Here is a 14,226-nt window from a genome sequence, read left to right as displayed (position 1 = left end):
TCCATCATCAAGGTCAGACTGTTAGTGCAGAGTTGCACTGTAACTGTAAGCGTGAACTTTCCCTGACTGTGACACGTTTAAAAGTGACGTCTTTCACAGTACATTGAAAACCCAGACTTTTTTTCTATATTTACCATTGTTTGTGCCCAATACATTTGTCACTTACGACTCTCCCTTAGAAAATGTGTTCTCTTTCTCAAGATGAAAGCTAAGATCCATCATGAGTCACAGATGTATTACTGCAAGTGGTCAGAGAGGGATTTCCAAGGAGCGATCTAAACATGTGCTTAGCCCTGAAAGCAGTTTATAGCTGCACAAGGAGTCGATCATTAAGTGGCTGGCAGTCAATTTTAAATCAGTTTCAGCTTTTGCTTTTTATGGGTGTTGTAGCGGGAACATTTGATGGCGCTTTGCACACAAGAAACACATTATAAACACAATTATACAATAATATAACGCCCACGTTTTCACTTGTTTCACCGACCATTAATATCTACTTTCTACAGTCTCCAACTTAACCACTACAGCCAGCCATACCTCTATCTGCCTGCGGGCCTCCACCAAACTTTCTCCGGCTTTCTTCAGACGCTGCAGCTCAGCCTCGACGAGTACCAGCCGCTGCTCAGCCTCCCAGGTTTTCTTGCTCTGCTCTCCCAGTTTAGAGCGCAAGTCCTGGGCCACGTTAATCTGTCTTTCGGCCTCCTCCTGGGCCTCCTGGAGTCGTTTTGTCAGAAGCTCCATATCAGGACTAGTCAGGGAACATACGGCCAGGTGTGTAGCTATAGTCTCTACTTTATCCTCAACTGATTGTTTCTGTATCTCTGAACTTATTGGTAATTCAGTCTTTTCTTTCTTCGGCTCACTTTCTTTTTCCTGTTTCTCCCTTTCTTTCTGCCCTCCCTCAGCCTCTCCTCTTCTATTGGTCTGGATCACCTCATTGCATGGTTCATCTTTTCCCATCTGAACATGAAGAATCTCTTCACCAACTCCTGCTTCACGGTGAGTCCCGATGACTTCTCCTCTTTTCTCCTTCTCCTCCATCATTTTAACCCTTCCTTCCCCCTCTCCCCTGCAGGATTCAGATCCCTGGATTCCTCTCACCACCTTGTTTCCCTCCCCCTCCTCTTCCACTCTGTCTGGCATCTTCATTCCTTCCTCCTTCCTCTTGTCTTCTAGGTGTTGAAGTTTGGTCACAAGCTTTTCCAGACGCTGTTTCAAAGTGGCATTTTCATTCTTCAAGTTTTGAAACTGAAAAGCATAATTGGAGAGAAATTTAAAGACATTTCAAAGCTTTGAAATATCCCTTTTTTGTCACTGTTTCCTTTCATGTGCTGACAGTGATTGAACTTGAATGCATGGTGGGTAAGAAAACTGAAATCACCCCCTTTTCCTCAGAATACATCCAGTTTCGATACAAAAGAAAAGACAATGAAGTAGGGAAAAACGAGAGAAGGACAGACAGGGAAATTACTGATCGATTTAAATGATCTTTGGTTATAACAACACAATATAAAAGCACTCCTCCACACAAATAACTACAGAAAACTCAGTATGCCTGAGATCCGTCACACAGCACCATTCGCAAATTCTAGTATAATGTTGTGAACTGAGTAACATTTAATTACCATATTTCATCTGAGGGAATGCAAAGCACAGCCTTCAAGTGTCTTTTACGTGTCATACTCAGATTGGTTGTTTTAATCGTAACACATTTACTATTTATTACTTAAAATATTAGTTTTTTTAAAAGTGTTAAAATAATGTCAAATCACACTGTCCACAATAATACAATAATACATTATAAAAAAGTTTTATCTTGTGACATCAGTGACAAATCAAGGCCATATGTTTATGGGACACACACAACACAAACCCAGAGAAGCCTGTGAACAATAAAAACCAATTCAAATTCAATTCTGTTTGATTTATGTGGTGCCAAATCACAGCAACAGTTGCCTCAAATTGCCCTATATTGTAAAGTAAAGAACTTACAATAATACAAAAAGAGAAAACCCCCAAAATTATATGACCCCCTATGAGCAGCGGCAGTGGGAAGGAAAAACTCCCTTTTAACAGGAAGAACCCTCCAGCACAACCAGGCTCAGGGAGGGACGGCCTTATGGCGCGACCGACTGGTAGGTGAGGGGAGGAAGACATGACAAAGACATGCTGTGGAAGAGAGCCAGAGATTAATAATAACTAATAAGGAGTGTGTCAGCCTCCGGTGATCATTTAATCAGAATTGAATCTTCACGCTACAAATTTGTTTCACTCTTTGTTGAAGAGGCTGAGTTACTTTAGTTACTGTTAAACACTCATAATAACACTACCTAGGCAACCTTTGTGTTTACATTTGACTTGTGCTGTTGCACTGTATATAATACTGTGTCACTACAGTTGCACTATAGTGCTGCTGCTGCTGGTACCTTGTTGTGACAACAATTTCACACATTAACTTAAGTCTGGTACCGCTGTCATCGGTGACAGTGCTTCACCGGAAAAGAAGGACAGAAAATACCCTTCATTTTGTTTGCACTGATAAATGTTGCCACCTACAAGTTATAATCACCGCTAAATGGTTGTTCAGTATATATAATTTTTTTTAAATAAATATCATTATCCCTTTTTATCATTATCCCTAAATATTGTATTATTATTCTAAGGATATAGCGTCTGCCCCCAGATTTCATTTGGTGGGAAACCCCAAAGCTATGCGGACACAGTTAAATGCAGTATTAACTGCAGTTAATTATGTTTCCCTTTGTTTAAGCTAACATTCATTCCTGCGTTTCTGTCATATTGGGCAGCAAACAATAACAACACAACATTTCACCACACTTTACTACTTAAATAACTAACAGTTAATGAGAACTATAGAACAATATTTCTATACTTTTAGCTCTCTTATGGTGTCCACCAGCTCCACCTGTCAGTCATCTGGTGTTGGGAGGCTAACATACACAGTATTTTTAAATCTTTTTCACTTGTTCCTGCTGCTGGTAGAGGCAGATGTAAGCTATGAGGCTGACAGCCAAAACAGTCAATTCTCAGGCTGGAGGATGGAAACAACGAGTAGAAATTTAAAAGAAAAAAAAAAAACACTGAAGGAGGGTTGTAGAGTCTGCGAGCAATCCATTTCAAACACAAGTGAGCCATTATTTTTGTAAAAATGTCGAATACTGCAGCTAATTTTCTGCTGATGATAAATAAATAAAAACAAATTGATTCAGCACCAGAATTCTGCTCCACTACAACACAACGCTGCTCACACATGCTATGAATTTATTATATATGGCTACATAATACATGTGGCAGAGAAGGGTTTTTACATTGGCTAAAAAAGCAATATTACTTATAATAATAATAATAATAATAATAATAATAATAATAATAATGGATACTTTATTGATCCCCATGGGGAAATTACTTGTTTTTCTCTGCATTTGACCCATTCACTCAGTGAAGCAGTGGGCAGCCCACTAAGCAGGCGCCCGGGGAGCAGTGTGTAGGGACGGTACCTTGCATTAGCGTCAGAACAATTTACTACCAGTCAACAATGTGACGGTAAAAAAAAGAAAAGATGATTGTTAGAACAGTAACTGTTTGGTAAAGCCTTCAGTTTGCTCTGTGCTCACCTCCCTAAATGTTTCCTGATGTTTCATCTCCAGGCAGGCCAGCTCATCCTTTGCATCTGGAGAATCAGCCTGCAGCGAGGGGAGATGGGTCTTTAATGCCTTCATTTGTTGCATCCTGTTTTTCCAGCTTCATTTACATCTTTAACAACTTAGATATATTCAGAGATGGCAGGCCTGCTGGTATCGTAATTAAACATTCTTAATTAAAAAAGATTTTTCCCAACATAATGATCATATCAATAACAAGACACGCAAGGGAAATGGAAAACTATATATAAAACCTGATTTGCATGTTATCCAGTTGTCATTTCTCTTCTGTCTGTGTGCATTACCGTGACCACTCGAGCAAAGTTACATTGTTACAACTACAAAGTTAAAGCTGCTGATTAATGTAAATGTCAGCAATTCACACTGCTGCGCAACTCACCATGCAGATGACCTTCTGCAAACTGCAATCATCAATAAAAGGCTTTTCAGTATTTTTTAAATTGTGAGAAAAATCCTAGTAGCAGATTTCCATGAAATATCGGGATTTTAAGGATATATCACCCAGGTTCAAGCTGAGCATCAGAATGGGGAAGAAAGGTAATTTCACTGACTCTGAATGGGGAATGGCTGGTCTGAGTATTTCAGAAATTTTCCCACACAATCATTTCTAGGGTTTAACAAGAATGGTCTGAAAAAGATGAAATACCGAGGTCAGGGGAGATTTGCCAGACTGCTTCAGGGTAATATGAAGGCAACAGTAACTCAAATAAATCCTTGTTACAATCAACATATGCAGAAGAGCATCTCTGACTGCACATTACATTGAACATTGAGTCACACTAGGCTACAAATTGGAAACTGAGGTTACGGTTTGATCATGGGTTCACTAAAATTGGACAACAGAAGATTTGAAAAACTGTGGCAGCAATCAGGTGGTAGCATCAGAATTTGGTGTAAACATCATTTAAGCATGGGTCCTGCCTGCCTTGTATCAGGCTGGAGGCGGCAGAGGTGGGAGATATTTTCTTGGTACACTTTGGGCCCTTTTAGTATTAACTGATCATCATTTAAAAATTCACAGGCTGCCTGACTATTGTTATTGAGTAAGGTGACATTTTTCTCTATTAGTCACAACTTGCGACCTCTGAACTCTGACCTCCTGCTGGGCCTGCAGCTCCTCCAGTCGTCTTCTCAGCTCTGCGTTCTCCTGCTCCGCTCCCAGCAGCCGCAGCGTCGAAGCCTCGCCCACTTCCACGCTCAGGGGCTTCTGATCTGAGGCGCAGAGAGGAGGAAATAAAGAATAAAACAAGAAAAAGAAGAACAGAAGGAGGGAGTGAGGCAGATAGGTGGAGGAAAGAAACAGAGAAAAAGAGAAATGGATATATGAGCTCAGTTACTGTTGATTAATAACCTGTGGGTAAGTATTACGTCAAAATATTTTCTCTTATCAGTTAATTAGCATGTCTTAAATGACAAGGTGCAGAGAGGCGGGTGCTCTGACCAATCACTTCACTCAGCTCCTCGTCGGACTCCAGCTCTGATTGGAGGAAACGCTGCGGAAGTGAAACAACCGGAGCAAGGACGCTGCCCCCGCTGCTGCTGTGCCTCAGGTCAGCCTCGAGGCTCATGTTCATCTCCAGCAGTTCATCAACTCGCTGCCTCTCAGTGTCCCGCTCCTAAGCACATATAGACACACACTCAATGATCACATGAGCAAGAGACTTCAATGGTCCTCCACACAACATGCATGGGGTTCTTTCATGAAATGCAACCTTTCTGTCAATAAAGAAAATATTAGAACAATCTGCAATCTTCAGTTCAATTATAAGCTCATTTGTACGGGATGGACAGAAATGCAAAAACTGCATCATAGTTTCCACCCACCGCTTCCACTTCCATGATTCTCTGACGCAGCACAAGATTGTCCCTCTCCAGCTCACGTAGGGAGGAGCAACGCGCCCGAGCGTCCGCCAGCTGCTCTTCTAGAAGCGTTTTGGTTTCCTGCAGTGCTGCGCACAGTTGCTGCTGCTCCTGCAGGGGGCACCAAACAGAGACGATTGAAACAACACGATGACGTGCTCACTGTTTTCGTTTCATGTATTCTGTCAAGTCTGGGGGGTTTTTCTGAAGCAACTTCCTCTAATCTGTCATATCTATCAATGCTTTGCTCCCATTCAGTTCTCTACTGTCACTTAAGTGCACAAAGCAACTTTAAATGGTTTTAGCTGTCAGCTGAATGTATTTTCTATATAATTTCCCCTTATTATACAGTTCACAGTAAAGACACAGACAAGTCCTGCTGAGGGAGTCAGAGAGGCTGACGTACAGCTGAGAAGCAAACTGCAGACATTGCAAGTACTAAAATATGATCTCCAACTGTGATCGTAGCTCAAGAGTTGGCAGTTCATCTTGTAATCGGAAGGTTGCCGGTTCGAACCCCAGCTTGGACAGTTTTGCTCATTGTGTCCTTGGGCAAGACACTTCACCTACCGCCTACTGGTGTTGGCCAGAGGGGCCGATGGCGCGATATGGCATCCTCGCTTCTGTCAGTCTGCCCCAGGGCAGCTGTGGCTACAACTGTAGCTTGCCTCCACCAGTGTGTGAATGTGAGAGTGAATGAATAGTGGTGTTGTACAGCGCTTTGAGGTTCTCGAAAAGCGCTGTATAAATGCAATCCATTATTATTATTTTGGAGCTTGTATCCGGCTACTTTAGTACTTTTAGTACTCAGTCTGATGCTCTCCAATGTTAGAGTTGTAAACTGTTGTAAATTGTGACATTTATATTTTATTATGTTTTTGTTAGGCTGTATTAAGTGAATTTAAACTCAGAGTAGCAGCTTGATAATAACAGGAAACAGCAAGTTATTACAATCTAATTACCAAAGTAGTAGCCTAGTAATTACCTTGTAACAGCGGTGGTTATAACTGATGTATATTGTATTGAATTTTATGTAACTGTGTACTAAACAGGCCACATAAGCAAGACCAATTAGTATAGTAATATAATTTTAAAAATATTCATTTTTATATCCTCATACTCACAGTAGTTACTTCATAAAAAAAATAAGGTAATACTTATTAATATCTAAATCCACATTAATAACCTATTAAAGCAAAATTGAAAAATCAGACAACATGGTGATAAAATATATCTTTCAAAATGAAGGAAAATAAAATATAATATAATACTAAGTCACATTTTTAAGATTTGTTTTAGACTTTCTGTGTTTTTAGTGAGACAAGTTAGCAGTTTAACAAGACTATAAAAAGCTACAAGGTGTTAAACCAGAAATAATCACAAGCAAACTGTCAGCAAACCTCTCTAGCTGTCTTGCTGGTCCTTTTTTGGCCAACTCGGTGTAATTTTTAGCAGAATCCACACTTACGCAGATCGCTGCAAACAACTTGTGAGTACGATGTTGTCACTACTGATAAAAAACGCAAATAAAACCCAACATGTAATGAAACTAATTTGACCTTCCAAACTGATTTTTATTTTTATTTCTTTACACGTAAACATTCGGCACCTTTTCCTCCCGATTCTTTACAGCCGCACAACAGTTCATTTTGAATTTCTGGAAACGAGTTCTCGGCACACACACAACATTAGAAAAAAATCACCCTTCCGGCTAACATGAGCAGTCACACTGATATTGAATTTAAACAGGATGACTCAAAAAAGACAGGGAAGGTGACGGTGAGGACACTGCAAAGTGTTTCACAAGGATATGAGCACATTTTTTTTTTGCCCTGAACAGTTATAGTACCTCGGAATAAATCTCATTTGGGTGTAAAAATTCCAATAACTGTAGCTGCTCTTTGTCAATGAAGCAGCTCCAGGCGGTAAATCCCAATGACATCACACAATATAATCTCATTCTCCGGCTTTGAGCTTTAGAGTTGTTCGTACTCACTCTTGATTGAAACCCTCAGGGCCGTGTGAGGGAATATATGGCTTTTGAGATTAAGTGGTACTTCTTTTAAAAAATAATAGCTACTCAAAGAGAAAGATTAAAAAAGGGATCTTCTTGATGTGACCTTCGCCAGTAATTTTTATATGACGGCCTTTGTCAAGCTTGTGTGTGTGTATCAAAGCAATGTGAAAATGACTTTGTCTTCCCTGCATAACATTTTTTTTAAACTATGTATTTTGTAGTGGAGATGTAGCTGTGTTGCTTGATTTCTCTATGGTGTGCGATGTGTGCTTGGTGTGTGTGTGTACCTTCAGTTGAGTGCGTGTGAGCTCCAGGCTGCGCAATCTGTGTTTACAGCTTTGAAGCTCAGTCTGGAGCTGCTCGGACCGTGCAGCTCGCTCTCGGGCACAGTCCAGCTCATCCCGCAGTGCACGCATGCCCCTCACATCACCCTGCAGAGAACGGTTCTGCATGCGCGCAGACACACACACACACACACACACGGAGACACAGATACACAGATACATTCATACACCAGCTGGGATGAGGTCAAAGAAGGTTGTGAACAGATCAGGAATGCAGTAAAGCAAATGTTGACAAAGTCTGATACATGAGGAAGGAAATGTGTGCGTGTATACAATCCTGAAATGTACTCACAAGGATAGAAAAAAATTGAAAAGACCCATATGGAAAAGAGCAAGAGCTTTAACTTGCATGTATTATAGTTTCAAATAACATTTGCATGTCTTCTGCTATTTTTTACAATGAAAGTGGTCGAATTAACTGTGAATCACGTAAGCAATATGCTGTGTGAAATCAATGCAGAAAAGGTCATGTAGAAATAACTGGCTTGCAATAAGTCTCTTGATACTTATATAATTCAAAAGTTGAATAACTGATTTATATTTGGGCATTTTTTACACACAGCACGTAACTTCATTTAAACTACTGGAGAAATTACTCACATACTTATATTTAAGATACCCCTAATGTCCACTGTCATTATTTAAACATCATTCTAAGGTACTATTCAGGAGGACTGGCAAGAGTCAGGCCAGTTACTGGCCAGTTACCCATCTGTAAAACTGTTTCCTTGTAGAAATTATTCCCACACAGACATTAATCATTTAACAGTAAAATCACAGATTTAAATTGTAATTATCTTGAGCATTATCAACAACACTTATGGCAAGGTGCTGCAGTGCTTAGCACTGTCACCTCACAGCAAGAAGCTTCCTGCTTTAAATTAACCAGCAGGCAGGAGCACTTTCTGTGTGGACTTCATGAGGGTTCTCTCTGGGTACTCCAGCTTCCTCCCACAGTCCAAACACATGCATGTTAGGTTAACTGAATAAAGAGCGGTATGACTGTGTGGTTAATTGTGGCTTGTAGTCTAAAACGCATTGATTTGTCACTAAGAGGTGAAAAGTAAAAATCCAACAACTCAAGTAATATTTTTTAAATGAACGTTGACTTTAAAAATTATATCATAGATGAGTCCTTACAGTGCACTTCTATATGTAAGACATATTTGCATAAGTAAATGATAATGACAAATGAAGAATGACAGTGATGTATGGAGTACACTTAGCACTGTGACAATGGAAAATGAAACTAAATGACTCGTCAGTGAGGGAACATTAAGACTGTATATGTATGATCATACCTGTAGTTTTGTTATGAGTCTAAACTTTCAAGTTCAGCTGAGACAGTAACAGCCACCTCTTTCAGGTCAAAGTGTATTTGAATGGAAAGAGCACAATCTAATTTACGGCAGAAAGATGTTTTTATTCAAGATCCAAAGGGTTTTGGGTGATTCTGCACTATTATGATTAGGCCCAGTGAGCAATAGTCTAGCTGTTGTCAAATTAGTAATGTTGTATGTGTGGTAAAAGAACAAAACAAAACAAAACAAAAAAAGAAAGAGAAGAAGAAGTCTGCATGAGATTTCTGTCTGTGTGCTGACCACTATTCCATGTCTGTACCTCTTTTTGAAGCTTCTGAAGCTGTTCCTCCATGGTCTCAATCTCCTGCTTGTAATCCAGTATCTGATCACCTTTATCTTCCCTAGAAAACATATCAGCACCGCAAATGCAATTACACAGTTTTTCTAAAGGCTTTTTCTTTTCTTTTGACTTGTATCTGTGATAAAGTGGCAGATAGAAATATAATTAGAGAAGAAAACGCTGTAATATTCTGAAACCGTACAGGCGTTTAATAAGCTGTGTGCGCTGGATTATACCTGTGAGCATCTCATCTGATCCCGATTCATTGCTCAGGTTTGCAAATAATTTTCTCTGTCTTGACCTTTGTCACAACTTTTTAAGAATTCTCCTGACTTCTATCATCTCGAGCACACACACAGACTCACAGTTGTTGTTTAAGCCGGCGCAGTTTGGCCTTGCTGTCTGCCAGCTGGAGTAGCAGACCTTGGGATGACTCCTCATTGCGGCCAACCAAGTGCCCCGTCGTGGAATCAGACTGGGCCTCCCGCTCCCGACACAGCTCTGCTATCCTCTGGGAAGAAGAGAGAGAGAAAGATCAATGATGGATGTGGAAAAGGATACAAAGAACAGCTGAAAAGAAAGACGTGGGTTGAGGACTAAAGGCTCAGAAACACATTTCTGAGGATCTGTGAAGGTGAAAACAGTGAGCCGCACATGGCAACTAAATAAGTATGTGCTTCAGTAGATGCTAGCAAAGGTAAGATACTAGTGTTTTGCTGTGTATGCACTCTTTTTTTACAGAGTAAGGAGCTTGGGCTGCTGTGATGTCTTCAGATGTTTTAGACTGTTTGACGCTTTGTGATGTATAATTTAAGTCAGATCAGTGTAGCAGCAGAAAATTCACACAAGGGTTAAATGTAGCAGGTATTTTTGCAAAGGGGGTGTATTTTATAAACATTAATGCAGAATGACCTTTTTATTCCTGTAATTTTGCAAACCAGCACAGCAACAGAACATTTTGATCTTACGCAGTATTCACATAAAGGAGAGGACAGTGGGACAGGGTTTTATTAGGGCCAATTTAAATCTGTGGAATTTATTCGAAACAAAATTTAAGATCTTACGTTGCTTTGATCTCATATTAAGGTTGTAGGAAATGCCTTTTAATCCACTAGAAGCTTAAGACAGATCTCAGTTAAATATCACTGGATTCAAGGATTGAGAATGTGTTTGAGATCAGAAGGCAGGAACATGAAGTGGAATCAGAGGTGCATTTAGAAAGGACTGTGGGGTCTTTGCTATTTCAAAGAAGCAAAGTTACTACGCTCCTTACACTAGTTTTTTTTTTTTTTAAATACTGTAGTCTGTTATCTCCAGCCTAACAGCATGCATTTCATTTTCCAATTCATTGTTACTTAAATCACATTAAAACCTTTGACCACAATGCCATTTCAATCCCACTGTGCACTAATGTTTTATGAATTTTAATTAGTTCTATGGGTGGTTCAGCAGAGATTTCACTGATACCACCTTTTGTTGGTTAAAAAGCAGAATTATTACAACTGTAGGAGGTAATCCATAGCTACAAAATGTCTGGGCGGCATCTGGTGTGAAATGTTGATCCAACTTGAAACAATGGAGGAACTGATTCACTTGCTGAAACTGATTTAGTTAATTAACTTTTAATTTCTTCAGGAAAACACATTTTCAATTTCCTTCTTGTCACGTCGGCGTGATTGAAAACATCATAAATGTCCAATTTTTTCATTTTCATTCATTACAGTTCTCCAGCAAAGAATCAAACAACGGACAATGATGGTAAATTCACTTTAAGGCACAATAACGCTCACACTATGAAGTCCATACTCCCACTGCTTCCATCTGTCTGCACAGTTGAAGAGAGCAAAAGTGATGCAGTAATTTGGTGTTCTTTCCAATCAGCTATTATAGTCGTTATTAATTTCTGTCTTATTTGCTCATTTGCCCACTTGCCTAGATTTAGATGAGCTGCTCAGCACTATCATGTCTGGTGTATGTAGCTACCACCAGCTACCAGTTAGCCTAGAATAGCCCTCAGAAACAGGAAGAACCGATGGCCTGACTCAGCTAAGGGGTTAAAAATTGACCTACTAATGTCCTACTTGTTATCGTGTTTCATTATCAGAATAAAGGTTCTATACAACTCTTCCAAGCTACCTCCCAGTGCACGATCGAATAAATGCTCAACTTTAGGTAACCTTGGTACTAGTTACACCTTTTTAATGTAAACTGCAAACTGCTACCAAACTAGAAATCTTAGAGCTTAATATCTGATCTGTTTTCTGATTTTTGTGACTACTCGTTCCTTGTTCATTGCGTTGTTCTGTCGCGTCTGTCTGGTTATCATGCTCTTGTGAAAGTTTCTTGGTTCCCTTTTTGTTGAAAGAAAAAATTAATCACAATCAGACTTCCTGTTTAAATTAAAAATGACAGTAGGCTTTGTGCTAGAATCATTTCGGGATGTGCTGCTTTGCAAATTCAGGAAGTCACAGATAATTTCACAGGTGCTGGTGGGAAGAATTAGTTATATTTATATTATAACAGGCTGTTTCATTCCCCATGAGTTTCTATTTAGCCTAACAGCTACTGGCTGCTTCTTGAGATTGGTATCAATGCTGTCATTTATCTTTTGGTTAAAAAAAACAGAGTGTCAAGTGTCAAGCTATTTCTTTAAGGCTTTGTGTATTGCATACCTCCAACTGTGTGTCTCTCTGTGCCAGCAGGCTTTGGATCTGTTTGGCCATGGAGCTAAACACCAGCTGCAAGTCTGCACCTTCAGTCTCCACTAGCTCCTCCCACTGAAGTGGCAGCACCACACGAGGATCCTGAGTTACCTGCAACGAGGACCATTTTTTAGGCCTCTATGACAAGATCAATACACATCTGGGACACCTGACACAAAATAGCTCAGGCACTGCGAGCGCTGTGTGAATACCAAGCATTTGTGTACAACGAAAAGGAAAAGAAAAATAAATTCTCACACGTCTATGTGTGAAAGCTGTAGGAAAATGCACTAAAAAAATTCACTAGTGCATGCAAAGCTAGTGATCATGTTGACAGGTTTAAAAATCTCCTCGGGTGTAAGCCATACAGAAGGAAAGCAGGGGGTGCATCCATTCACACAGAAAGAGCACCTCTCACCTCTGTGATTTGTTAGGCTGAAAAACCTGGGGAGAAAAAGGCTGGGAGGCAGCATGCTGTTACTGTAATTCAGTCACGCTGCTGTGCAAAATGTTGTTTTTGTAATTCCAGCAATTATTCATGGGGGGTGTTTTTTAAAAGAGGCAATTTGGCCTTTCTTCCTTATTGGAGCGGATGGTGGACAGTGACAGGAAAAAAGATGAAGGAGAGACAATGATGTGACAGAGGGGGGGATTGGAGAGGTGGACATGGGAGGTGGAGGATCCAGCTTACAGTGGCAGCAAGGGGCACCCAGAGGTCCTTAAAAGGCTGCCAACAGAATGACAAGTAGCTCATTTTCACAACTCAGTTGAAGCACAAGGAGAAGGTAAAACAGTTTCATTCTGTCTGCCTACAGGCCAGACAGTGAAGGGACTCTTTGCTTAATCATGTTTGGGAACAAAAATCCTCCAAGAATTTCTTGTTCTTTTTTAATGAGTGAGGGATTTGGTTTGATTAATTCTGCACTTACTTACCTGCTGAATACAACTGGCAATGCCAGCCTGGGTTTCAATGTCCAGGGACTGGATCTGCTGAATGAAGGTTTCCTTATTCTCGCACTGTAGACACAGGAAGAGATGGAGTCAGGTGTGCATGCTAGATCAAAATACCAAAAACTGTGTTCATAGGTATTCCTGGAATTGGACATGAGGGACGCTTATTAGAAGACAGCAGGGCAGTCTTTGGGTGGAGGACTCCTGGACGACTGTCCTTAGACTCAGACATTTTGTAAACTTGCACTGTTGAGCGGTCGGGCAAGATTAGCACGCCACTTTAACGTGAAGCCTGAAATTGGCTCTTGTACAAGGTTGCCAGGGTAACACAATACAAGGCTAAGATTGATGCCAGCGGAAACTCTAATGAAACAAACAAAAAAACCAAACAGTATTTGAGCGCAATGATCCTGAGCTGAAATTAGAAAAGGAAATTAATCAAGTTCCTCTGGAATGAGTTTATACAAAATAGTGCACAACAATCTGTCTTATTTTATCTTTTCCTAGAAGAATGTTACCTTCAGGCCTTTCTGGTAAAGTTTAAACAACAAATCTGTGTAGTTAGCACCGAAAATATGAGAAAAATTAGTCCAAAGAGTTCAAGGTGTGCAGATATGTACATTACTTTGAACTGATTTTGGAGGAAAGAACATGTAAAGTAAAGTGAAATTTATTGTGTCTGTCCTCCCTCTTTGTTTTTAAGTAACATGCACAATGCTGCTGTGGTCAGCTTTGACCAAAGCATGACGGTCATATGAGCGTGTGATCACCTGCACTGCACTTCCTAGTAAGAGTAGCAGCAGTCGCCTGAGCTCCTCCACGGCTGCCTCTGAGGACACAGAAATAACCGTCATCATCATCATTATCATCATTATCATCATCATCTTCACCCCCCCCAGCACCCTTCTCCTTATCATTATCACCTTAATGTGCTTCACAGATAGCTGAGATATAGACTCGAACATAAAGTATAATTACTTTCTTCCTGCTGAGAGAGATTGGCACTGATAGGATCGTGTTGTTATCTT

At 40.2% G+C, this 14,226-nt stretch overlaps 1 protein-coding gene across 1 annotated transcript in view; it reads right to left on the bottom strand.

The window, feature by feature from the left end:
* The window catches only part of ccdc88b (coiled-coil and HOOK domain protein 88B), a 59,002-nt gene that overhangs the window by 35,231 nt on the left and 9,545 nt on the right, over positions 1-14,226 (bottom strand). Inside the window, exons 5-15 of the mRNA XM_085296979.1 lie at positions 13,969-14,027; positions 13,181-13,264; positions 12,218-12,358; positions 9,911-10,056; positions 9,525-9,606; positions 7,848-8,006; positions 5,508-5,654; positions 5,125-5,299; positions 4,780-4,895; positions 3,636-3,704; positions 538-1,248 (exon numbers count right to left, since the gene is read on the bottom strand). Of these exons, the coding sequence (XP_085153105.1) occupies positions 538-1,248; positions 3,636-3,704; positions 4,780-4,895; positions 5,125-5,299; positions 5,508-5,654; positions 7,848-8,006; positions 9,525-9,606; positions 9,911-10,056; positions 12,218-12,358; positions 13,181-13,264; positions 13,969-14,027 (1,889 nt within the window). The remainder of the gene's footprint in view (positions 1-537; positions 1,249-3,635; positions 3,705-4,779; positions 4,896-5,124; positions 5,300-5,507; positions 5,655-7,847; positions 8,007-9,524; positions 9,607-9,910; positions 10,057-12,217; positions 12,359-13,180; positions 13,265-13,968; positions 14,028-14,226) is intronic.

Source organism: Mchenga conophoros, linkage group LG2, assembly GCF_057382185.1.
Source record: "Mchenga conophoros isolate Kocher_MC1m ecotype Shallow Benthic linkage group LG2, M_conophoros_male_GT1.1, whole genome shotgun sequence".
Taxonomy (NCBI): domain Eukaryota; kingdom Metazoa; phylum Chordata; class Actinopteri; order Cichliformes; family Cichlidae; genus Mchenga; species Mchenga conophoros.
This window is presented reverse-complemented; position numbering and strand designations above follow the sequence as displayed.